This window comes from Crotalus tigris, unplaced genomic scaffold, assembly GCF_016545835.1.
Source record: "Crotalus tigris isolate CLP2741 ecotype Arizona unplaced genomic scaffold, ASM1654583v1 scf7180000019068.10715455, whole genome shotgun sequence".
Classification (NCBI taxonomy): domain Eukaryota; kingdom Metazoa; phylum Chordata; class Lepidosauria; order Squamata; family Viperidae; genus Crotalus; species Crotalus tigris.
This window is the reverse complement of record NW_024097358.1, coordinates 6,878,316-6,902,132: the sequence shown is the minus strand read 5'-3', so window position 1 is coordinate 6,902,132 and position 23,817 is coordinate 6,878,316. Positions and strand designations below refer to the sequence as shown.

At 36.5% G+C, this 23,817-nt stretch overlaps 1 protein-coding gene across 9 annotated transcripts in view; it reads left to right on the top strand.

Annotated features, from left to right (window-relative positions):
- Positions 1-22,931, top strand: part of RAPGEFL1 (Rap guanine nucleotide exchange factor like 1) — a 72,664-nt gene extending 49,733 nt beyond the window's left edge. For 2 of the 9 annotated variants that reach the window (XM_039358787.1, XM_039358785.1), the window contains exons 11-15: positions 5,625-5,675; positions 6,577-6,664; positions 12,008-12,072; positions 19,544-19,598; positions 21,299-22,931. In XM_039358787.1, coding sequence (XP_039214721.1) covers positions 5,625-5,675; positions 6,577-6,664; positions 12,008-12,072; positions 19,544-19,598; positions 21,299-21,423 — 384 coding nt within the window. In that variant the 3' untranslated portion in view covers positions 21,424-22,931. The remainder of the gene's footprint in view (positions 1-5,624; positions 5,676-6,576; positions 6,665-12,007; positions 12,073-19,543; positions 19,599-21,298) is intronic. The other 7 variants (XR_005558594.1, XR_005558593.1, XR_005558592.1 and 4 more) reach the window with 7 other exon arrangements.
- Positions 22,932-23,817: the final 886 nt, after the last annotated feature.

Sequence of the window (23,817 nt, the reverse complement as noted above, 5' to 3'; positions counted from 1 at the left end):
ATTTTTATATTTCTAAAATATTTCAAAATGGCTAAGAATGTACAGTAAATAGATCCTGACAAATGATCATGCTATACCGTTAGCAACATAAAAACAGTTAAAAACTACTGGACATTTAGATCCAGATTTCATTATGACTGGAACAGATGCATTTCAGTTGGTAAGTCTGGAGTATTTCCTTAGTTTCAGTTGGTTCATTCTATGAAGTATTTACTCACTTGCCTCTAATCATGTCATGAAGATTCTTTAGCAATACTTTTTTGTGCCATGTCCTATGACATTACCTTCATCTCACTGAGAATTGTAGTTATACAGGTGTTACAGTAAAGTTTTCCTCATTCCAGCACTGTCCAAGATCCATTTCATGATGTGAAATCTATTAGTCTTTTTTTTTAAATCACTGTAAAACGAAATTAACTAATTCCAGTGACTTGGAAGTAGGATCAGAATCAATGATAAAAAAAGCAGATTGCTGGTGTTGGTATATTTTTTTTGCCAAATGGTTGAATAACACTTCAACTCACCACTGAAAGGCCTTTTGAATGACTAGTAGTGATTCACGTCTTGTTATGATTTACTGCAACCATGGTTGTCATTTTTTAAACTATAGTTTATGATTTAATGCAAATTGCAGGAGCTGACTTTGCACAATATGACAAGAAGCAGTGATTAAAAAAAAGCGCATTGCTGGTTTTGATATAAAGCCAGAATCAAACCAAGTTCTTTGGGACTTGATGTGATATATGAAATCCAGCTTATCTGACTCTAATATGTGAAAAGCTAAACAAAAACACAACAATTACTCCTAAGTTTCTCTGAGTAGGGAGATCAGAGAAGTATCAAAGGAGCATTTCTTCATCTTTTCCTTAGATAATGTTTGAACTCAGAAAAGAGTTTCACAGAGTTTCCAAGAAACTACTGGGGAGTATTCCCAATGTGTTCCATGGAACTTGCTTCTGAATAAAGCTGTGAGGACTGGATTGCAAACCAAGACACAATACCTACCTATATATCTATATGAATTTAGCCTAGAATTATCCCAGTGGGTGTGTGTTGCAGCATACAAATCAGTTAATCAATTAGTCAATTAATCTAGTTAGTGAGAAGCTAGAGAAAAGTTCTCTGAACATGGGCTCCAGTATGAGTCCAAAAGCTCGGAAAACAAAATCTCTGGTCCCAGTGACCGACCAGATTGAATCCTGCAGATTATCCTGGACCATATACATTCACCTTCATTCTTGCTTTACTGTTTCACAGTAATGAGGAACTGGGTGAACTATTAGTCAGCAGTGTTGGACAGAGATGGTTACCACACCTTATTAAAAAATTGCTATCCTTTGCACCTTTTTTTAACAGAGGAGCCAGACAATGCTGGTGATAAATCATTGCATTTAATTTTTTCTATGTTTTCAGCCTTTTTATTTTCAATATTATTCATGATAATTTATTCCTTTTTACTTTAAAAAAGGAGAAAAATTAGTTGTGCTTTGCTTGAGAAAACATTTAGCAAAAGAAAGCTTGATTTGTAAAAATAGTTGGCACTAGTGAAAATGTTTTTGGTTACCCAGATATTTTAGGTTTATTAGGAGTTACTGGTTTTATCATTATTATATTGTATTTTTTATATTTCTTAGTTGTATGTAGTTTCTGCACTTCTAGAAAACCCTAACATCTTTAACATGCTCATATTTAATCTGTGTCTGTCAATGGTCTATTTACATGCAAAGCATTATTGTTAGCATCTAAAATGTGTTTTTATTTCATTATAGGCTGTCTGCTTACAGCTGAAAGTGTGTTACTTGGCAGACCTGATAAATACTTTTTAATTGTCCTTGTTTCACTTGAAAGAAAATAAAGAATGAAAGCTAAACCCCATTTCATAGTAATAAAAAATGAGGAAAAGAGATTCAGCAGGAAACAGGAAAAGTAGCTAAAGCTGCAAAGAAAGCTTTTAATAAAAATTGGATGTCTCTTCTGAGGATAATACTTGTTTCCAAGTAAATATGGTAGAACAATGCTGACTTTAAGGAAAAGCTTGCTGCATTAAGTAGTTTTATATTAAGTGCTGCATGGAATCACTGTTTTAATGCTGCTTCCCCTGTGGCTACAGGTAATTGCAAAAAAATAGTGCTGTAAGGATATCAAAAGACTCTAGTCCAGAGTTCATTATTTTTCTTACACTTTCTGAAAATCAGGTAAAAAAAACTCGTTACAGCAATAAAATGGAAAACTGAGATTCCTTAAGTATCTGCTGTAAGACACTAAATGTTGAAAGATTCACAGTTGCGATACAGTGAGTGTTGAATTCATCTTTCCCAAACTCCTAGGTAGACATAGAAACATAGAGACACTAATTTGTTCATTATATTCACAATGTTCCTTTTGGTTGTTTTGCAAGAACCACTTTTCCTGTTTATCAGGAATTGAGAGTACAAATAGTTTTTAATAGCTGGGCTCCTCCTATAATTTCAAATAATCTTTGGCATCAGACTGTGTTGGCATCAAGCAGAGATGCAAACAAGGAACATCCATGATCCAGAAAATGCAGTAATAGGTTTCTTATTTAAGGACTCTTTCTCATGATGCTTATAAAACAGGATTTCAGCAAGTAGGATTTCAGCATTAATGGTGGATGCATTGTAACAGCTACAATATTACTTATTACATTATCTGGATCTCACTCATGAACCAATATTCTCATTAGATTTATATGCTGTATTAAATTATTGTTTGTCAAATAAGGTTTATTGAAAACATTATGTCAGGGAATTGGGCAGCAACTGTCCAAATGAAGTCAGAGATGCTGCCTCAAAGTTGTGATTTTATATAAATAAATATATTTCACATTTATATTTACAGCAGACAAGATAGTCAGGAACACAGAAACATCATGAGGTAAATCAAAACAGCATACATAACACACAGAAGAGAAAGGTGGGAAAAGGAGAAACTCCCCCTTTACACCCTCAGCAACCAATCATGCATGAGCCAGCACTCTCCAACCAGTGAACTACAACTGTATGTTCTGTCCCATTGTACACTGTACTGTTCCAGCTACTAAATTTAATATCCTAACACATCATAACTGCTGTGTACACATAACATATTAAGCCAAGCAACCACATTGTGGGTTATCTTATGTGAACAAAGCCACTAAACCTCTCTCTCTTTATAACCCACTGCAGTTTTAAACATCATCCAAGAGCAGTAATGGAAGGTAGTTTGTTTCTGGGTATGATTTGTAGTTTCCATTTTTAAGATCAATTTTATGTTTCCTTATTCAGAATTTACTTTTATAGTTTTCAGTTCTAAGTAAGTATTGGCTTTATACAAATTATACAAAACGTAGTATCTTAATCTTTGGGCTATACAGTCCTCTGATTTCATGTTGCATTAAACTATGGTTTTCCTAATACATCACAGTTTACAACTCATAATAGCTAATTCACATAATACATAAACATGCACAATAGTTTCAGGCCTTCAGAGAATCCCTGTTCTTCTTTCTAAGTTAGCGGGCATAAATCCTAAAATATACTGTTTGAATATAGCATATAATTCTGATATCTTAGGAGAAAATCATATCTAAATCCTAGATCATGTATAAAACAAAACCAGGTGAGTAGCATTCAGGCATATGAGCTCACATTTTATGTACAGAAATATAGATTCATAGGATGTAAGTGTTTAAAGGCATTATGAAGATCATCTAGTTCAATATCTGGATTAATGCAGGAATCTACTATTATAGCATTGCTGACAAACGATCATGGTTAAACACCTCCAACAAATGAGAATATATTACTTTCACAGCAGTCTGTTCCACTGTTAAAAAGCTCTTAGATTGGGAATTATTTTCTTAATGTCTAACTAAAAGGTATTTTCTTGTAATTTATCAACCAATTGTTTCTTGTCCTGTTGTCTGGAACAATTCTGAACATAGCAGAACTCTGAACTCCTGTAGCATGCTGGCTGGGGAATTCTGGGAGTCAAAGTCTACACATCTTAAAGTTAGCATTGTTGAGAAACACTGCTGTAGCCTATAAACTGTTAATTGAATATGTTAACAGTGGGCTTCCTCATATAGAGGGAATAAAATTCCAGACGATTCCTTGGAAGGCTGTTATATAACCTGATTGATGTCTGTGAGAGGCATGTTACCTTTCACAGTCTTTTATTAATGGATTTAATGGATCTAGCTCAGATCCAAGAACCAGTTTCTCTGTTCTACATGGTCATTATGCAGCATGCATATGTTTAACAGTCACATTCGTTCAAAACACATTTCAAGATGAAAAGGTATACCTGTTTCACTCATTATGTATTGAAAGAGGCTGGGAGCCATTTTGTAATGCCTGTGGGCTTAAATTACCACAGCTCAGTATTTAACATGCTAGTTAGCCAAATGCAGTCTTAAATCCAGTTTTGTAAATGCCATGTCATACTACAGTAGAAAGTACTGACTGAACCAGAACCTGTTTGCTGCCCCTGAAGAGAGCTACTTGTTTTATGATTATCTTAATACTGAATGTATTTGCCACCCATCTCGTTTCAAAGGGACTGGGTGGCTTACAGCATAAAAATATTAAAATCATCAAGTATAAATATTCCAACACAATAAAACAACAATATAAACAAAATAAAATTATTGTCACAAGATAGAGAAGGAGGGAACCGGATGCATGGTGAGGGAGGTGGGATTAGCTCTGAATTAATCAACTACCTCCAGTGTGAAGCCCAATGGGGCCCCAAGCCATCTGGTAGAACCAGGTCTTAAGGCTCTTGTGAAAGGTCAGAAGGGTGGGAGCTGATCTCACCTCAGATATTCCAAAGGGCAGGAGCCACAGCAGAGAAGACACTTCTCCTGAATCCCGCCAACCAAAATTCCTCGACTGACAGGATCCGCAGAATGCCCCCTCTGCCAGCATGGGTGGGGTGAGCCAGTCCCTTCAGGGTAAGATGGTTCCTCAAATTTTCTTATGGTCCTTGCTAGACAATTGTCCATGTTAGATGGTTCTAGTTGTAAGATGCAGTCTAACCTTCATTGGAAAAACTGATCTAAAAAAACATTAGAAAACAGCATAAATTCTCAGTTTGAATTTTTAAGCAGGGTTTGCCTGTTTAACCACTTTCCCTTATCTGAAGTCTCAAATGGTTATCTACCTAACACCTGAAAATAAGGAGAAGATGTGTTTATGATTCACTTTTCATTTTACAATGAATTCCATTAAATCAGGGATTAATGTAAGCTTCAATGTGGTCATTCGTTTTTCTCCTAAATATCAACTGCTTCTCAGAAGCTGTATATAGCTTCTAAACTGGGGCACTTCTGTCACTTACGGTATTACCTCCTCATGGAGAAATCTATTTTTTGTAAAAGCAGTTGGAAGGGAAAATGTTGGGAGACACGCCTTCCTCCTCTTTAAATTGTAGCTTGCTCAATTTACTTTCAGTCAACATCTGCAAGTTTTCCACAGTGCTTAGCCTTTTGTCTGGATAGATTACCCCACATCCATCACTGAGGACAGACTGAACAGGATAGACTCTGCTTTCAGCTGATCATTTTTAAACCATCTTGTCCATTTAGAACTGTTTATATCTGTATCACTCTGTTTTTCTTCCAGAAGCTTCCAGGCAAATTTAAGAACTTGTTTCGTAAATTTGAAAACCTCACGGTAAATCATTCATATTTTGTTTATAAAAGAGCTGGTAAAAAGTGTGACTAAAAGGAACTAAAAGTATGTAATGCAAACACAAGAGCATCCAGTTTAAATATTTTATTTTATTATTTTATTTTAATCCCACTTTATTATCAGCCCTGATTTTTTTTTTCCCCTCTTTTATCTTAAATCAAAACTAGGGGGAAAAAAACTAGATTTTAGGCTATTTCACTTCCAGCAATTAGGATAAATCTTTTCCCACTGGTAAGCACAGTTTAGATGTTGAAAACTCTCTCTTCTAATGTTTTCTAGTCATTGATGTGTTTCTTTTTTTAATATAGTAGTTAATAAACAGTGTCCCAAGGAGTCTCTGGATTTTCTTGGAAGCTTACTGAGGATCTTCTAGAAACAAATGGCTGTGGTGGACATTTTACCTGAAAAACAGACCCATTATTTTAATTTCACCTATTAAGTATGGTGGAATTTTTAATATTTATAGATTTTTGCTGTCAGCTAGCGTGAAATAAGTATAGGCCAAAAATGTTGCCTGGAATCTCTTTTAATATTTTGATATAAATTTTTTGGGGAAAAAATACTGCTAGAAATAGTTTTTCACCCTAAGAACCACATTTCTTTTTTAAAAAATCCCCTTTTCCTTCTTTCCTCTCCTATTCTTTCAAAGTAATCCTAAATCTGCATAGTTCAAACAGTCTTTGTGATGATTAGAATGATTTTGAACCTCCTAGCCTCATCAAGGATTCATATTTAACACATTTAATTGGATATATCCATGGTTTTGCCTCTATAGTTTAACTTAAAAAATGGGGGTTGGGGGTAGAGGAATGACTGCAGTTGATTCTCTCTCTGCTTTTATCACAGATAATATTGAGTTTTTCATTTCTCTTTTGCATTTTAGGATCCCTGTAGGAATCATAAAAGCTACAGAGAAGTCCTGTCTAGGATGAAACCTCCCATTATCCCCTTTGTGCCCCTCATCCTAAAAGGTTAGTGATACTTGATGGATACAAAGTCCTTGCTTTTCTCAAACTGGAATGTGTGGGAAACTATCTTAGGACTCTTCTGCAAAACCTACTAACTGGGTCACATTGACTTGACTGGATGATGTCACCCTCAGCTTATCATTCTCCCAGCATTGAAGCAGTTTGCCATTGTGCTTTTCTGCCCTATTTTAAAAAGTAGTGCTTTTCAGTTTGTCCTGACAGAGGTTTAGCCATGTGGCTTCCCTATTACTCTTTAATTAGCCTAGGCCAGAGATGTCCAACCTTGACAACTCTAAGACTTCTGAATTTTAACTTCCAGAATTCCCCAGCCCACCCTTCTCTAGGCAATGTCTCCTTCTATTAGTTGTTGTATGAAACTCCTGGTGTGACCCCCCCCCTCCTGTCCAATTATTAGCTGTTGCCCTAAATGGCCATTTTTACGATCTGTGTATGGGTAAAGAGGAACATGCTCATGCAAAGCCTGAATTGCCCTGTGCTTGAAAAGACACCAATACTTATTCACCTATGCAATAGGATTGCAGCAGTTGGGGCAAGCAGCAGCTGGTCAGAGAGGGCCAGTACCTTAAATTCCTCCCTGTTCCTCCTTCCCACTGGCAGAGGAGTGAAATGTTGGATTTTTTTTTAAACAACCAAAATTGACGAGAATTTTGCCTGTTAAGAATGGTGGTATTCCTTCTTTTTGTTCCTGCCCACCAGTGGACATATTAAACAGGAAGTGCCAGGCCTAAGGAGGAATTTAAATGAAAAATCTATCAATGCAAACCACATGTCCTGAAGCTAATACAGGAATAGAAAGAAAATTAATTGGCACTTTTTTCCCAGCAAGACTGGGAGAGCTAAAGAAGCAAGGGAATCTAGCAATTGGCAGATGTGATAATCACCATCAGACAGAACACCTGACCAACATTATTGCCAATTTTAGATTGGGTAGAAATCTAGATTAGAATAGGATAGAGCTGGAAGGGACCTTGGAGGTCTTCCAATCCAGCCCCCTGCTCAAGCAGGAGAACCTATACCATCTCAAACAGGTGATTGTCTAGTTCAGGGTTAGGCAAACTTGGTTCTTTTAAGACTCATTGACTTCAACTCCCAGAATTCCTGAGCCAGCCAGTCCATGAGTTATAAAAGAGCCAAGGTTGCCTACCCCTGGTCTAGTCTCTTCTTAAAAATCTCCAGTGATGGAGTGCCCACAATTTCTGGAGGCAAGCTGTTCCACTGGTTGATTGTCCTCAATGTCTGGAAGTTTCTCCTTAATTCCAGGTTGCTTCTCTCTTTGATCAGTTTCCACCCATAGTTTCTCGTTCTTCCCTCTGGTGCTGTGGTGAACAACGTGACCCCCTCTTACTTGTGGCAGCCCCTCAGATACTGGAATACTGCTATCATGTCTCCCCTATTCTTTCCTTCAGACTAGCTAAATCCAAGTTTTGCAGCCGTTCTTTGTATGTTTTAGTCTCTAGGCCTTTGATCATCTTAGTTGCTCTTCTCTGAATTTTTCCCAAACGCTCAACATTTTTTTTGTGATATGGTGACCAAAATTGACTGCAATATTCCAGGTGTAGTCTTACTAGGGTTTTATAAAGTGGTACTAATATTTTGATCTTGATTCTATGCCTTTGTTTATACAACCCAGGATTGTATTAGCTTTTTTGGTTGCTGCTGCACACTGCTGGTTTATAGTCAAATGATTGTCCACTAGGACTCCAAGATACGTCTCACAGTTGCTGTTTTTAGCCAGGTCTCACCCAATCTGTATTTATACCTTTGAATTTTCCTGCCTAAATGTCTTGCAGCCGTTCTTTGTATGTTTTAGTCTTCAAGCCTTTGATCATCTTAGTTACTCTTCTTTGAATTTTTCCAAAACTCTCAACATCTTTTTTGTGATATGGTGACCAAAATTGACTGCAATATTCCAGGTGTAGTCTTACTAGGGTTTTATAAAGTGGTACTAATATTTTGATCTTGATTCTATGCCTTTGTTTATACAACCCAGGATTGTATTAGCTTTTTTGGTTGCTGCTGCACACTGCTGGCTCATAGTCAAGTGATCATCCATTAGGACTCAAAGATACAGTACCTCTCACAGTTGCTGTTTTTAAGCCAGGTCTCGCCCAATCTGTATTTATGCCTTTGATTTTTCCTGTCTAAATGTAAAACTTTGCTTTTCTCCACATTGAAACTCATTTTGATGAATAAGGGCCCATTGTTCAAGTTTGTCAAGATCTTTTTGGATCCTGAGTTTGTCTTCTGGGGTGTTGGCTACTCCTGTCAGTTTGGTGTCCTCTGCAAATTTGATGGGTTCCCCTTCAGTTCCCTCATCTAAGTCATTGATGAAGATATTGAAGAGTACTGGGCCTAAGATGGAACCTTGTGGTATCCCACTGCTTACTTCTCTCCAGGTGGATGTAGTGCCATTGAGGACTACTTGTTGAATACAGATTGCCAGCCAGCTACAGATCCATCTGATGGTGATGTCTATTCCATCTTTTTCTAACTTACCAAGGAGTAGGTTGTGGTCTACTTTATCAAATGCCTTATTGAAATCTAAGTATACTAAGTCCACAGCATTTCGCTGGTCTACCAGTTTAGTCACTTTATCAAAGAATGAAATAAGATTGGTTTGGCATGATCTGTTTTTAACAAACCCGTGCTGGCTATTAGTTATAACTTTGTTTGCTTCTAGTTGTTCGCAGATCTGTTTTTTGATTATCTTTTCTAGGATAATTTATTGATGTTAAATGGATTGATCTGTAGTTTCCTGCATCCATTTTCTTTCTTTCTTCAAGATGGGAACCACATCAAGCCCTTTTCCAATCCTCAGGTACTTCCCCAGTGCTCAAGGATTTATGAAAGATGTGGTGCAACAGTTCTGAGATAACATCTGCTAGCTCTTTTATCTGGGATGTAATCTATCGGGTCCTGGTGATTTATATTCATCAAGGTCGGATAGGTGTTCTCTTACTATTTTATTGCTTATTTTAACTTTTGTTTCTAATATGTCTTTTGCAGTGGTTTTTTTGGTATGTTCGGCTATAATTTCTTTTTGTGTGAAGACTGATGCAAAGTATGAGTTAAGCAGCTCTGCTTTCTCCCTGTTGCCTGTTATTTCCTTGCCATCTTCTTTCTTTAGTGGGCCTACAGTTTCCTTGACTTTTTTCTTGTTAATATGTTGGAAGAAACTTTTTTTATTATCCTTGATTTCTGTTGCAAGTCTTTGTTCGTTCTGAGCCTTTGCTTTCCTGATTTCATCTTTGCAAGTTCTGGCTGTCTGCTGATAATCAGCCTTAGTTATGTGCCCCTCTTTCCACTTTTTGTATTTGTCCTTTTTGTCTTTCAGTTTGTCAGAGAGATCTTTGTGCAGCCATGCTGGTTTTTTCTTGAATTTCTTGTTTTTTCTTTCTCAATGATATTGTGCTGGTCGGGGCTTTTATGATCACATTTTTCAGGGTTTCCCACACTTCTTGAATTGTTTTCCCATTTAGAATTTTCATCCATGGGATTTTTCCTAGATGCTCTCTGAGTTTGTTAAAGTCATCTCTTTTGAAGTTTAAGACACTGATTGGATTGTTTTCTATTGCTAGTGTTTGCATTATGTTAAATTCCAGTATGACGTGGTCACTTTCACCCAAGATTCCGGCGATTTCAATTCCCTCTATCACTTTTTCTCTGTTTGTAAGGATAAAGTCCAGTATAGCTTTGTGTCTAGTTCCCTCCTCCACCTTTTGGGTGACAAAGTTGTTGGCTAGGTTGGTTAGGAATCTGTTTGATCTCCTGCTCACTGCAGAGTTTGTCTCCCAGTTGATATCTGAATAGTTGAAGTCTCCTATTACTACGGTGATAAGCTTCCTACATACATTTGTTAACTGGTTAGCAAAGATTACATATAGTCCTTTTCGTACAAGGATTCAGTTAGTGACCATTCAAAGTTACAACAGCACTTTAAAAAGTGACTTATGCATAGTTTTCACACTTATGACCAATGCAATAGCTCCATGATCAAAATTCAGCTGGCATGTATTTATGACAGTATATTCACAGATCATGTGATCATCATTTGTAACCTTCCTAGTCAGCTTCCAACAAGCAAAGTCAATGGGAAAAACCAGATTTGCTTAATGGCCACATGATTCACTTAACAACTGCAGTGATTTACTTAATGACTGTTGCAAAAAAGATCATAAAATGGAATAAAACACCAATAACAACTGCCTTGCTTAGTAACATAAATTTTGGGATCAATTGTAGTCATAAGTTGAGGACTATTTATACAGCTCCTTACGGTCTATCTGTTTCAACATAGGAGACAGCATCTTAAGTCTGCTATGCAGAACAGTACTCAACAAATCTAATTTTAGGGTTAATTTTGAAGTAAGGATATTTGGAGCAATAATAATACAATGGGCTAAAAACCCTTTCTCAATAGTCTTCCATAATGACCTTTGCTGTGGTGACTGAGAAATTATAGATAGTCCTTGATTTACAACAGTTCATTTAGTAACCGATCAAGATTACAACAGCAGTGAAAAAAGTCAGTTATGATCATTTTTTACATTTACGTCCATTACAGGATCCGAATGGCCATGTGATCAAAATTCAGACACTTGGCAAATGACTCATATTTATGATGATTGCAGTGTCCTGGAGGTCATGTGAACAACTTTTGAGCCATTCTGACAAGCAAAGTCAATGGGGAAACCATTTAATAACCATGTTATTAATTTAACAACTGCAATGATTCACTTAACAATTGTGGCAAGAAAGGTCACAAAATGGGCCAAACTCATTTAACAATTGTCTTAGTAACATAAATTTTTGACTCAATTGTGATCATAAATCAAGGACTTTGTATGGAATTTAATTTGAACACATCTAGAGAGTACTAAGTTACTCCAAGATGTTCAAGAAGCAGAATCTATTCAGGGAAAAGTTTGGTGTTGTTTTAGTTATCAACAAAACTATTATTTTTCTCCTATGTATATGAATATTTTCAAATAGAAAATCTATTTGTGCTAGTGTTTTAAAGGCAAAACTTGTTTTCCAATTCTGATACACAGTCTCCTGGAAGTAGCAAGTTTCTCATTCTTTATCATCACTACTCAGATGTTTTTCTTATACATGCATATAATTGCATCTGAATAACAGACATTGAGCTATTAACAGAATTAATAAATTAATTAATTGGAGCATAAATATAGGGTTTTCTTCTAACTTGCTACAATCGCAGTAGAGAAGGATTATTTGATTACTAGCAATATATTTTTAATAGTTAGAAATGAATTTTGCTTTTTATCCTTTTCTTACTTTTCTTTTTCCCTCTTCTCTTCTCAGACTTGACATTTTTGCATGAAGCTAGCAAAACCTTAGTGGATGGATTAATCAATGTAGAAAAACTGGTAAGAATCTGTATCAAATAATTCTCAGTTTTCTTTACTGTACTTCATAGTGACTTTAATTTCCCAGTTTGCAAAATGGGAATAATTATGTCATAAAAAGGGAATAAATATAAAGTTTGTCTTCTAGTCCATCTTCTCTCAGGGGGTCCTTAAAACAAAAATTAGTGAGTCTCCATAAGAAAATGCAATTTTAAAGCATCAGAAAAATTGTAAAATGATGTATTAATTCAGATGGTTGTAAAGTAAGGGGGTGAACGCATGCTAAATGTCTGATTGCAACTCTAGATAATTTGCCATTTGTTAGAATATAAAAACTGTATGCAATGAAAGGCTAAAGAAGATGCTGTATTATTTGGCACTCTATCTTGATGAAACTGATTTGCCTCCATCATAAATATGAAGAAAGCACCTGCAAGATTGTTGTTTCTATTTCTTGACAAATTTGTGCTAGTTTTTTTTTTATCACAACCATAGTGTTACTGCCACTGGCAGGTACACTGATTCCTAAATTATGTGGAACTTGATTATGTACTGAACTAAAATGAAGTGTCAGGTAAGACAAAGAAAAAAACCTTATTTCTACCTGCCTTCCCCCCCCCAGCCCATTCTATAAAGATTCTGAAGGGAAAGGCTGGGCTTTTCTTACATGCAAAATGCTGCTGAGAAATTTCTGATTCTATAAGCTTTGGAATCATTTAAACAGGGATATTTATTTCACCTACTTCATTGGAATAAAATTCTTTCAAATTAAAAACTGTTTCAATTTTTACTGGGATAAAATTATTTCACTTATTTTAGCATCCATTGCAGAAAAAAGAGATACATTCAGATTTGCAATCTGATTTATTGCTGATCTGTTTAGACTGGAATTCAGGTGAGGATAAGATTTTGAGTCCTATCTGAAACTTGATCTCAAAACATTTTGCATGCAAAACAAATGCTTTGTCACCAAGCTGTGTTGCTTCCAAGAGCTCACATTCAAAGCTGTGAAGCATTTGAAACTTCATTATTACACCAGACATCACTTGTGTGATTTCTCTCCTTCACAGATACAAGCACATACTCATTTTCACACATAGCTAAAAAAAATATCTTGTGCTGCTGTATATTATACTCATTTACTTTGCAATAACCTTATTGCACTATTATAAAAACAAACTTTTTGTTCATTTTCTTTAAGGTATAATTAAAAATATTAACCTACAATGTTGAACAATTCAGAGGAGCATTTCCCGACTATAACAGGTTACATGGCAAGCAGTGCATAAGGTGGTGACTGGGCACCCATACCTATGCATTTATGTATAGGTGTCCTGTGCCCCTTTTCCTCCAGGAAAAGAAGTCTAGATTTCAGCTTTTGCATTTGGGAGAGAAAAGAGGATGTGCTGTGCCCAGATGGCCTCTTGAATTAGCTCCATTCAGGCAATCTTCAACATAAAACACTTACCATGTGAGTGTGCTGGTTGAATCCTATCCCCTGCTGTCATCTCTGAAATGACATCAGCTTCCTATAACCATTGCCTGTTCGCTGCAGCTGCAGGGACAAAGCCTATAGGCAGGGGACAGTCTGTAATGCCGATTTTTCCCAGATATGGAAACTCAACACGTATATAATTATATGTACAGCTAGGCACAAATGTCTTTCCAGTTCAGTATATGCAGTTAGATTTATTAATAGATTTTTATCCTGCTTTTATTTATCTAATTTATTTATTTGTTAAATTTTTATGCCATCCATTTCACTGATACAGCAACTCAGGGCAGCTTACAGTTTGATAAAAAGTGGAAAAGTCCTACAAGACAATTATAAGTAGAGGAATTAAAGAAAAAAACTTAAAACCAATACAGAGGACAGTCTTAGGGTAGGAATCCTCTCTACCCATTTAGCCATTTTAGTATGTCAGAGCTCTATCAGACCAAGTGGCAGAGCTAAGTTTTCAGGCTTTTCTGAGAGGCCAAAGTGTGAAGGTGGATCTCACATTTCCAACAGGATAATATTTCCGAGGGTGGGAGCCACAGCTGAAAAGACTCTTCTCCTGGACCTCACCAGCCAAAATTCTTTGGGATCCAAAGTAGGCCCTTTCCACTGGAACAAATGAGGCAAAGTCCCATCAGGGTGAGATGGTTCCTCCGATACCTTATAATTAATTCAAGGTGGTGAACATACCTAATACTCCTTCCTTGTCCTCTTTTTTCCCATCATCACAATGACCTTGTGAGATGGGCTGAGTAAGAGAGGGTGACAGGCCAGTCTCCCAGCTGGTTATCAGTAAGGTGACCAACTTTTTTACAATGAAAAGGAGGACACAAATAAATTGAAGAAAAAATATTGTAAATAAAAGAAACATTTTATTCATTGCAACAATAATACAGACAACTTGCATGTGCAAAGTTTGCCAGCCGGGTGTTTTGGTGCACTCAGCAGCAATTCCTATTGGCTTTCGAAAGCCAATAGTGGGAGTAGCACAGCCCATGCAAAAGTTGAAAAAAACCCATCAAAAAAAAGGTGCCGGAACGCCGTTCTGAGCGTTCTATGAGGGGAAAAAAGCCTTGCAGATTAGTCTTCAAATATCAAAAAGGAGGACATGAAGGAGGACACTTTTTGAGGGAGGACAGAACTTGCAAAAGGAGGACTGTCCTCCCTAAAGGAGGACGGTTGGTCACCTTATTATCAGGCCTAAAGTGGGTCTAAACTTAGAGTCCCGATTTCTAGGCCAGCACCTTAACCACTAGACCAAATTGGTCCTCATGTATAAGCTTTCTTCCTGTTGTGCTGAGTGAACAATACATGCAGGAAGGTATTGCTCTGAGTGTTGTGGATGTAATGATGACTGAACAGGAGTATTTTCTGCAGAAATAATGGTTTTGTATTTATTTTATCAAAACTTTCTTGGTGGTCAAATATCATAATTTGAAATGCTAATGCTCCACTTTCCCCAGCATTGAAACTATTTTTAATTATTATAGATAATAGCAGCAGTTTTAAACACTAACTGTACTCTTTGTCTGCTATTTTTTATTCATCACAAGCTCTAAGACCTTATACTATTCTGGGGGAAGAAGGTGAAGGGAGAAATGTTGGGTAGGGGGAAACTGTGGAGCATATATAGAAGAAACGGCTTTATTTTTCTAAAAATATGGGGCAGTAGGGAACAAAAACATATATCTTGAGAAAAGATAATTTATAGTATTAATCGGAAATTCAAGATTGGAATGCTAACATCTCCCACTTAAGAACATTGTTCAATAATTTCCCTGAAATGTTCCCCAGTTGCAAAACAGAGGGAAGAAATAAAATAGGGAGCTTCAGGGATGATATGTGACAAAAAGGAATTGTCTCATTGTGGGTTTTCTGTGTCAGGATTCTCAATGTCAGTAGCCTGACCTGGAATTGAAATGCTTTGGACAGAGGACTTTGCTCTTTCGATTGGCTCAGGGCAGACGGCTGAGCCCTCAGTATTTGTACCAGGCCATACTGGTCAGATTTACAGATTGCTGGGTCCAAATGATGACCCAACCCTCATAACATTGAATGTCCAAAGTGACATCTGAAGATCTGGGGCTGCTTTGCAAAATATTTTTTAAGATGTGCAGAGAAAATGAAAGTCTAGCAGAGATGACTGAGTTTTAGGAAGGAGGATGGGTTAGTCCACTCCCTGAATACTTTACCCAGAGAAGATCCCTCTGTATGCAAAGGCATACAGATTTATTGTTCAGCTGTATAGCAAGCCAAAAGCCTTTTCTCTGCTCTAAAGGCATAAGAAGAAAAGGATGCTGGAGGCTAATGCTAATGTTCTAATTTTCTGCCTCAGAGCCCATCTTTTTCTGCTTTTCCTTTCCTGCTGAGGCTGCTCCCCATGCTAGGATATAACAAGTTGCAAGAAACACTCAGTGTTATTTTGGTCCCTGCTGTAGGACTGGGGGAGAGTAGGAATGGTTGACTTTAAATGCAGTCTGACAGTGGAAGGGTGGGAGGGCTCAAATCCTCTTCCCTCCTGCATCTCCCCTCTGCCCCAGGGAGATTATTTAGGGGTGACTCCTCCATACAGAGTCTAGCTCAGTGGGACAGTGCAGTTACCATGGCAACAGTTTTTCAGTTTTCCTGCAGCTCTCATGTGCATGTGTGAGAGAGACGTGTTCAGTGCCGGAGTTGGCCCAGATTTTCTAGTCTCTGGGGAAGAGGAGACAGAGGTGGTGGTGGTCGTAGGAGAAACAAAGCTGCATCTTGGTCAGTGAAGCCCTAGTTTTTCTTATGACCTCATCTTCTTCCTCTGGCCTAAATGTGCATCATGTGAAATGCAGAATTATTTGTATGCTGGGCATTCATCTTTTCCAATCGTTAAAAAGAAAAATTCTGTAATTATTCGTATAACATATTTCCAACAAGCCTGTTTATCCAAAAGAACTTGTCATCTTTTTGTTCGAAGTTGCTTTTGGCCATTTTTAACAGTGTGTATCTTGGTTGGCATATCAAGAGTTTTAGGGGAAAAGAGGAACATATTATTATGAATGTTTGAAAAAAAACAATCTTGGCTGTTCCGGGAAAAAATAAAAAGGGTGTTAGTACTCAGGAGACCCTATGGCTGTGGGCTAAACTGGGAAATGAAACGAACATCTTAGAAGAAAGCAGTGGCAAACCCCCATCATATTGTTGCTAAAAATAAAAACACATTCAACATGGATGGGTCTGTGAAGTCAGCAGAAACTGAGCTTGGAAGGAAAAGTTACCTTTCTATAGGTTTCATAGGCCTCTGTGAAACAGAAGAACAAGTGAGAACTTTGAAAAATGGTGGAATTATGCAAAGTTATCGAGCTCCTCTGAAACCCCATAAGGAACCTACCAATAGATTGAAAATAATAAACTGCAGACTTTTAGGACATCTTTCTATCAAGCTAAAAGTTAGTCTGTTTTTTCCAAAATAGTCATTTTTTGATCTGCCGAAGAATGTCCTGGGTGGTAGAAAAGAGAATTTAACAATGTAATTGAATGAGAGATTACTGAAAACTTATATACATCAAAAGATTTCGATCTATCTCAAAATCTTATCAAGCATACATTACAATGATTAATTGATAATCTGTATCATATTTCATCTGCATAATCAACTTGTCTTCCCCTCCCTTACCCCAAATTAAATTCTACACTTCTGCGTGTCTAATGTAGCTCACAAAATCTTATGCCTTTTAACAATATTTGTTAGTTATATGAAAATCCAGTTAAGTAACCCTATATAGTGCTTTTCTTGAAGGGTAAGTTACATTTTACCAACAACCAATAGTAATCTTTTGTTAATAGAGAAATAGAGTTCCTTTCTCTTTACCTATTTTCATCTTATCAATACTACAAAAACAGAACTTTAAAAACAGCGTTCCAAGATGATTCTTGCTGCAGCAGGTCAGCAATCATTTTTAATAAAGTCTTTTCCTTATATGTAAGTTGGTATAGCTCTTTTAAAAATTTTATCCCCTCTTTTTTCATATGCAACTCAAGGCGGAAATAATACTAATGCTCCTTCCTCCTCTTATTTTCCTCACAAAAAAACATACGATTGATGAAATATTTCTTTAATAAAGTAATTTTAAGTCCCACAAACTCTGCTTGGTTATGGTTCTTAACAAAATCTTCTGGTGAGTCTTGAAAATGAGAGTGACTCAATCTGATAGCAAAACCAGCTGTATGTTAAACAGCAGATAAAATGATAGATATTCTGGAGTCAGTAGGGTTGCCCCGATTATGTTGGTAGAAGTCTCCCTCTGCTGGTGAAACAGTGCATCCCATTCAGCATCCCTCTGGGTAAGAGAAAATATATACAGTATTATCGATTTGCTTCTTTGTACTATTCATAGGTTTGTTAATATGGCATTACAAAGATCATTATGATTTAACATGTGAATGTACTTTTGAATTTTACACTCAAGCCTTGAATCTTACTTCTGTTGAAAATTATGGATTGATTATATTATAAAATTATAAGCAGCTTATATAAAGTAGTAATAAAAAAGAAAATAAATCTCCAGGAATATCAATATCTGAAGGTATATTAAATTCTCTCTCAACAATAGACATAAAAAGCTCCCCACCACCACCGATTAACTTAACCCAAGGCTTGGGGAAAGAACTGTTTTTAATGCTTTTTTTTTTAAAGGCCATAAGGTGAGACCCATGCAAATCACAGGAAGAATGCTATTGTAGACAGCAAGTCTTGAAACAGAGAAGGCCTATTTCCTGAGTCCTGTTAGATGGCATTGCTTGATTTATGGAATCAGGAATAAGCTAAGTATGCCAGATCTTACAGAGTAAGCAGAAGTCCCAGGAAATAGATAACTATGTCCCAATAAACAGATAACAGATAATCTATGACATATAGATCTTTAATCATGTTGATCACCACCTTAACTGTCAGCCAGAAGCTGAGGAGTATCCAGTGTAGTTCAAGGGGCATGAATGTTGCATGTCATGTCATGGCTGACTTGCCACCACTTGTGCTAATGTATTTTGTACCAACTGTAATTTCTGAATTGTTTTCAAGGATAGACCCATATTCAGTGCACTGCAAAATCCATTTTGAGGTTACTAAGCCATGAAAGACCATAAGAATGGACTCCTATCTGAAAAAGAGTATAATAGATTCACCCAATGTGAAGGTTCTCCTGGCCAAAGCTACCATCAAGCAGATCCTTGAGTCAAGGAGGATCCTGAGATTATGCACAAAACTCTCACAGCCTTCAGATACTGGGAAGACTTTAACAGCATCATCTGGTCAGCCCAGTGAGGGATGTATAACAGTATCATCAGCATACTGCTGATGATACTGCTATACATCCCCTCACTGGGCTGGCCACATCAGCATACTGATTATATCAGACCTAAAATAGCAGATGACTTAACCCAGCAGCTTCATTTAGATGTTAAATAAAAGGAGTAAGAATGATGAGCCTATGGTTTCCCATATATCATGGGCTTAATTGTTCTCTTCTCACCAACTTCATTTCTGAAATTGGACATGGAGAAAGGAGAAGAATCACCATAACACTATGTTTCCCTCTGCAGAAGGATACTATGATCGATGTTACTGAAAGTTACTGAAAGAGCAAGAAAATTTAGGATGGTTGCACCTCCTCAACTTAATTCCAACAGATCATCTACAAGTGTGATCAATATGGTTTCCATATTAAATACTGACTCAAAACTTCACAGAAAAAGGGCTTAGATAATTTGTTTTTTTAGTGTCTCTTTTTGTAAATAAAATCCAACCACCTCCTTGATCCAACTATCTTCTTCAAAAAAAAAATATTAAATATGCAAGGGAGAGGTAGCCAACAAACAAACTTCATCTGTGAAGTTGGAAAAACAATATATATTTACTTCCTGCTTATAAACTTTAGTTGTTTACTAAGGAAATATGACCAATATTTTTTATATGATCAAAATATAGATGTGCTCTTTTCCCCTTTCTATTTTCTTTTGCAGCATTCAGTTGCAGAAAAAGTACGCAATATCAGGAAATGCCGAAGTCAACCTCTCTGTAAGTATTTATATCATAAGTGGGGTTATTTATGTATGGTTGGCCATGAGACATTTAGCAGAACATGGAAGAAACACAATATCTGAATAAATAATCTAGAATTTTAAACTGATCCATCTATTGTTGTGATCTGCTGAGTTTTGTTTAAATAATTAGCTGAACCTCTATATGTTAAATCCCACTGTGGTGATGTGGTGTTTTTTGTAGCAAATGTACCCAGGCATTATTTTAATTAATCTACCATTCTAGGTCATAGCAAATAACTAGTATCAGAGGAGGAGCTTGTTCAGACTGCTACCTCCTCCTCTGAGTAGCATAGCTGTGAAACCATGATTGCTGGATAGTTTAAGGATGAACTGTGATGTATGACTATTATATCTTGCTCAGTTGATTACGAAGAGCAGATAATTTAAAATCTCCCTTCTTCCAAAGTTTCCACGATAAAAGACACTTAGAATACTAGTTAGGCTGAACTTTCTGACTCATCATAGTTTATCTAGAGCAGTCTGAACTCTTCCACCAAGAATTTTCCTTTTGACCTAGTCATATAGAAAACAGAAAGCTACTTTGAGTAATCCTGGCTAAAATCCACAAAAAGCCCTTTTAATAAATGTTTTTCTAATATTGGAACACAAGAGGCAAGTGCAATATTATACAGTCTTGCATATAGAAAGGCTTGTAATGAGAAATTATCCTATTAAACCAATGAAGCAATTCTCTAGATGCAAAAATGAGTCTATTAGTAAAGGGAAACATGGGAAAGAAAGTATCAGCAATTAAATATACAGAATTCCGAATAAAATAAATAGCCTAGCTAAACTAATTAATTGTTATCACCTTGAAGAAACTCAGAGAGCATAGTTGGAAAGAGATGATCTGGCTATGGGGTCACTCTTTGGATAGTGATAATAGCAATATATCTTCTTCCTGTTCTTTTCTTTTGTTTCTTCTTGACTATTATCTTTAGAATATGGAGAAATTAAAATGAATCTCTTTTGGTAGGATTCCAATATGCAGGCTACAAGTTTGCAAAGAATATCTGCAAAGAATCTGAAAATATCTATCTACTGTCATTCTGTGGTTATCTGGATTTTTGAAATCCAGATATGGTAGTGGTTTTCGGGACTCCTTTGCTGAATCAAGATAAATACTTCATGTCTTGTGTTCTGAATCTATCCCACAAATCAGAAGTTGCTTTGTGACCAAACTACTTTACTAACACTTTTGGTGGAATGATGAGCACAATCTATTTTTCACCTACTGCACAACTGTATAAATAGGAATATAAGGAGAAACTGTTTTGGAAATAAAAGCTGAATTCAGTCCATTAAATATTCTGTATGGATTAGTTTATCAGATATTTTAGGAGACAATATTGTGCCATATCAAAACCTAAGATGTAGTTACAGTTGCATTCATATAGCATATGATGCTATGATTTGCTTAACCATAGTACAGTGAATCCCAATTGACTAGGTTTGTGTATTACAGTAAGCCATAAATTATAATTTATGAATCACAGTTGATGGGTTTGAACTCTAAGCCAAACAAACAATTACATTATGGCTTAGCATATTGTGTGATCTTAGCCTATGGCTTGTTCAACATTATTAAATAAGCCATGATTTCATAAAATATAAAGCCTAGTATGTGTAACAGCAATGTTCCCTAAATAATAGTCTTCTTCCTTTCTTCCACAGGTTTGGAAATGGAATCATCTCCTCAGCAGCTACAGACAAAGGCTTATGTCCGTCAATTCCAAGTTATTGACAATCAGAATTTGCTCTTTGAACTCTCTCACAAGCTGGAGTCAAACAGCCAGTGAAATCCCTGCCCATAGGCAGGCATTGCTATAAAAGAATGTTTACTCTGTATGATACTTGAGCACTTTTTGGATGTACAGGGGACCCACCTAGGCTTTGCCTTAGTTGCAGAGGCAAATATGGAGTCACAAGATGGCAAGGATGAAGAGTCTTTGTTATAGCTGACCCAAGACATGTTGGTGGAAAATAGAAATGGCACCTTGTAATATTACCGATTAGAGTGAGACACAATTTGCTGGGAAGCTCTCCTGCTAGATTTATCCATCCAGTTTGATATCAGAGCTGAAAAACCCAAATAGCACCTTTTTAGTTGTTTCACAATATAGTGGAACAATTTAATTGTGTCTTAACTCTTAATCAAACCTCATGTCAGTGAATAATAATTCATATGCAGGAAATTTTTCCAAAAAAATTCAATCCATTGGTCAATCTATCAGTTTTCTAATCTGCTGCCTTTATTGTCAGTTAAAATTCTGTATATGACCTCCCTTTTACAGGATTCTTAAGACAGACAATAAAATGTCCAGAAGAGATGGAACAGCTTTGTGGAGATCACATTCAACTGGATTTCTTGACTGAAGTTTGCACTGGAGATTGGAGCCCTATTCATCAGGTTTACCTCTCCATCACGAGTAAATGTAACAACTGCTTGAAAATTACAAATATTTGAATCAGATTAATAAGCTTCCAATCTCAATAATTGGAAAAAGAACAGTTGCCAGAGGCAGCATGTGCATAAATGTCAAAAACATTTATTTTTTTATAGTTAATATCTTATTAAAATATTTCTATAGTGTTAATGTACATTTATATTTCCTTCTCCTTTCTCCTTCTGAGAAAAGCGTGCTGTGGAAATATTTTAAGATTACCAGGAGATTCTCAGTCCTCCAGGGTTGATTTCCTCCGACTGTTAATCATTACCATGCATTTCAAAATCTAATTTTAACTGAGATGAGAAAATCTTGTTAACATCTAGCCATAACAGACATACTGTATTTCTATTCTCTGGGATTTAAAATAATGAAAAATTTTAAAGTTTAAAATGCATACCAAAATTATATCTGCTGTATTTCTTTAATAGAGTATATCTATTCAACAGATTTTAATAACATGAACCATTCAAATTCTGCTGAGAATCACTGTTTTATAGTCCTAGGCTGCATCGACAGAGGGGATAGTATCAAGATCACGTGAAGTGCTAGTACTTCTTTATACTGGTTTGGTAAGACCACACTCAGAATACGGCATTAAGTTTTGTCCTCACGATACAAAAGAGACCCTAGAAAAAATGCGGAGAAGAACAACAACAGAGAAGATTAGGGGACTGGAGGCTAAAGCATATGAAGAATGATTGCAGGAACTGAACATATTTAGTCTTATAAACAGAAGGACTAGGAGTGACATGATGGCAGTCTTCCATGGGTCTGTAACAAAGAAGAGAGAGTCAACCTATTCTGCAAAGCATATGAAGGCAGGACAAGAAATCCAAGAAATAACAGATGGAAACTTACTAAGGAGAAATCCACCTAAGAGAAATTTCCTGACAATTAGAAGAATAATCAGTGGAACAACTTGCTTCCAAATGTTGTGGGTGCTCCATCATGGAGGTTTTTAGAAGAGATTGGACAATCATTTGTCTGACATGATATAGGGTCTCCTGCTTGAGCACGTAGTTGGACAAGAAGACCTCCAAGTCCCTTCCAACTCTGCTTTTCTATTATTAAACTTGATCGTCATTATTTCGACTAAACTCAACTAACATTTTTCAGGAAGCCATGAAAGCTACAATCCATGATTCTGAATGCTATTTAAGCATTGTATACATCTGAAGGAACTGAATATATTTATATTTGAACATTTAGAAGGAGAGCAAAGCAATTTATCCCTTCCTCTTGGAGAGTCTCTGAGGAAAGAAAAAAAGATTTATACAATCTGAAGAGAAACCAGAATCTCTGAAAAGGGTCACTGTAGGTATCAACTTCAGCAAGGTTGAAGGTAGCAAGGCTACTATATCTGGTCTGCAAAAATCTGGGTGAATAGTCTTTATGTCACCTATTGGTCATGTGAATTCATGCACTTCAGATATGGTGCCTGTAGCTTCAGTTACTATGAGAACCAGTATAGAATAGTACTATTTTATCTCAGCAGTGCTTTTTTTCTAAAAAATAAAAAAATAAAAAAGGTGCTGGAATGCACACACGTCATACAACCCGCCTTGCCTACCCTACAAGGTTCCATCCAAAAAAGGTGCTGGAACTCTGTTCTGGGTGTTCTATGAGAAGAAAAGCCCTGCCTCTCAGGAGAGGATGTTGAAGTTTTCCTTTTCCTTCATGAGACAATTTGTAAGAACATTAGAAATGTTTAATTACTCCATACTATGCACACAAATATAATGG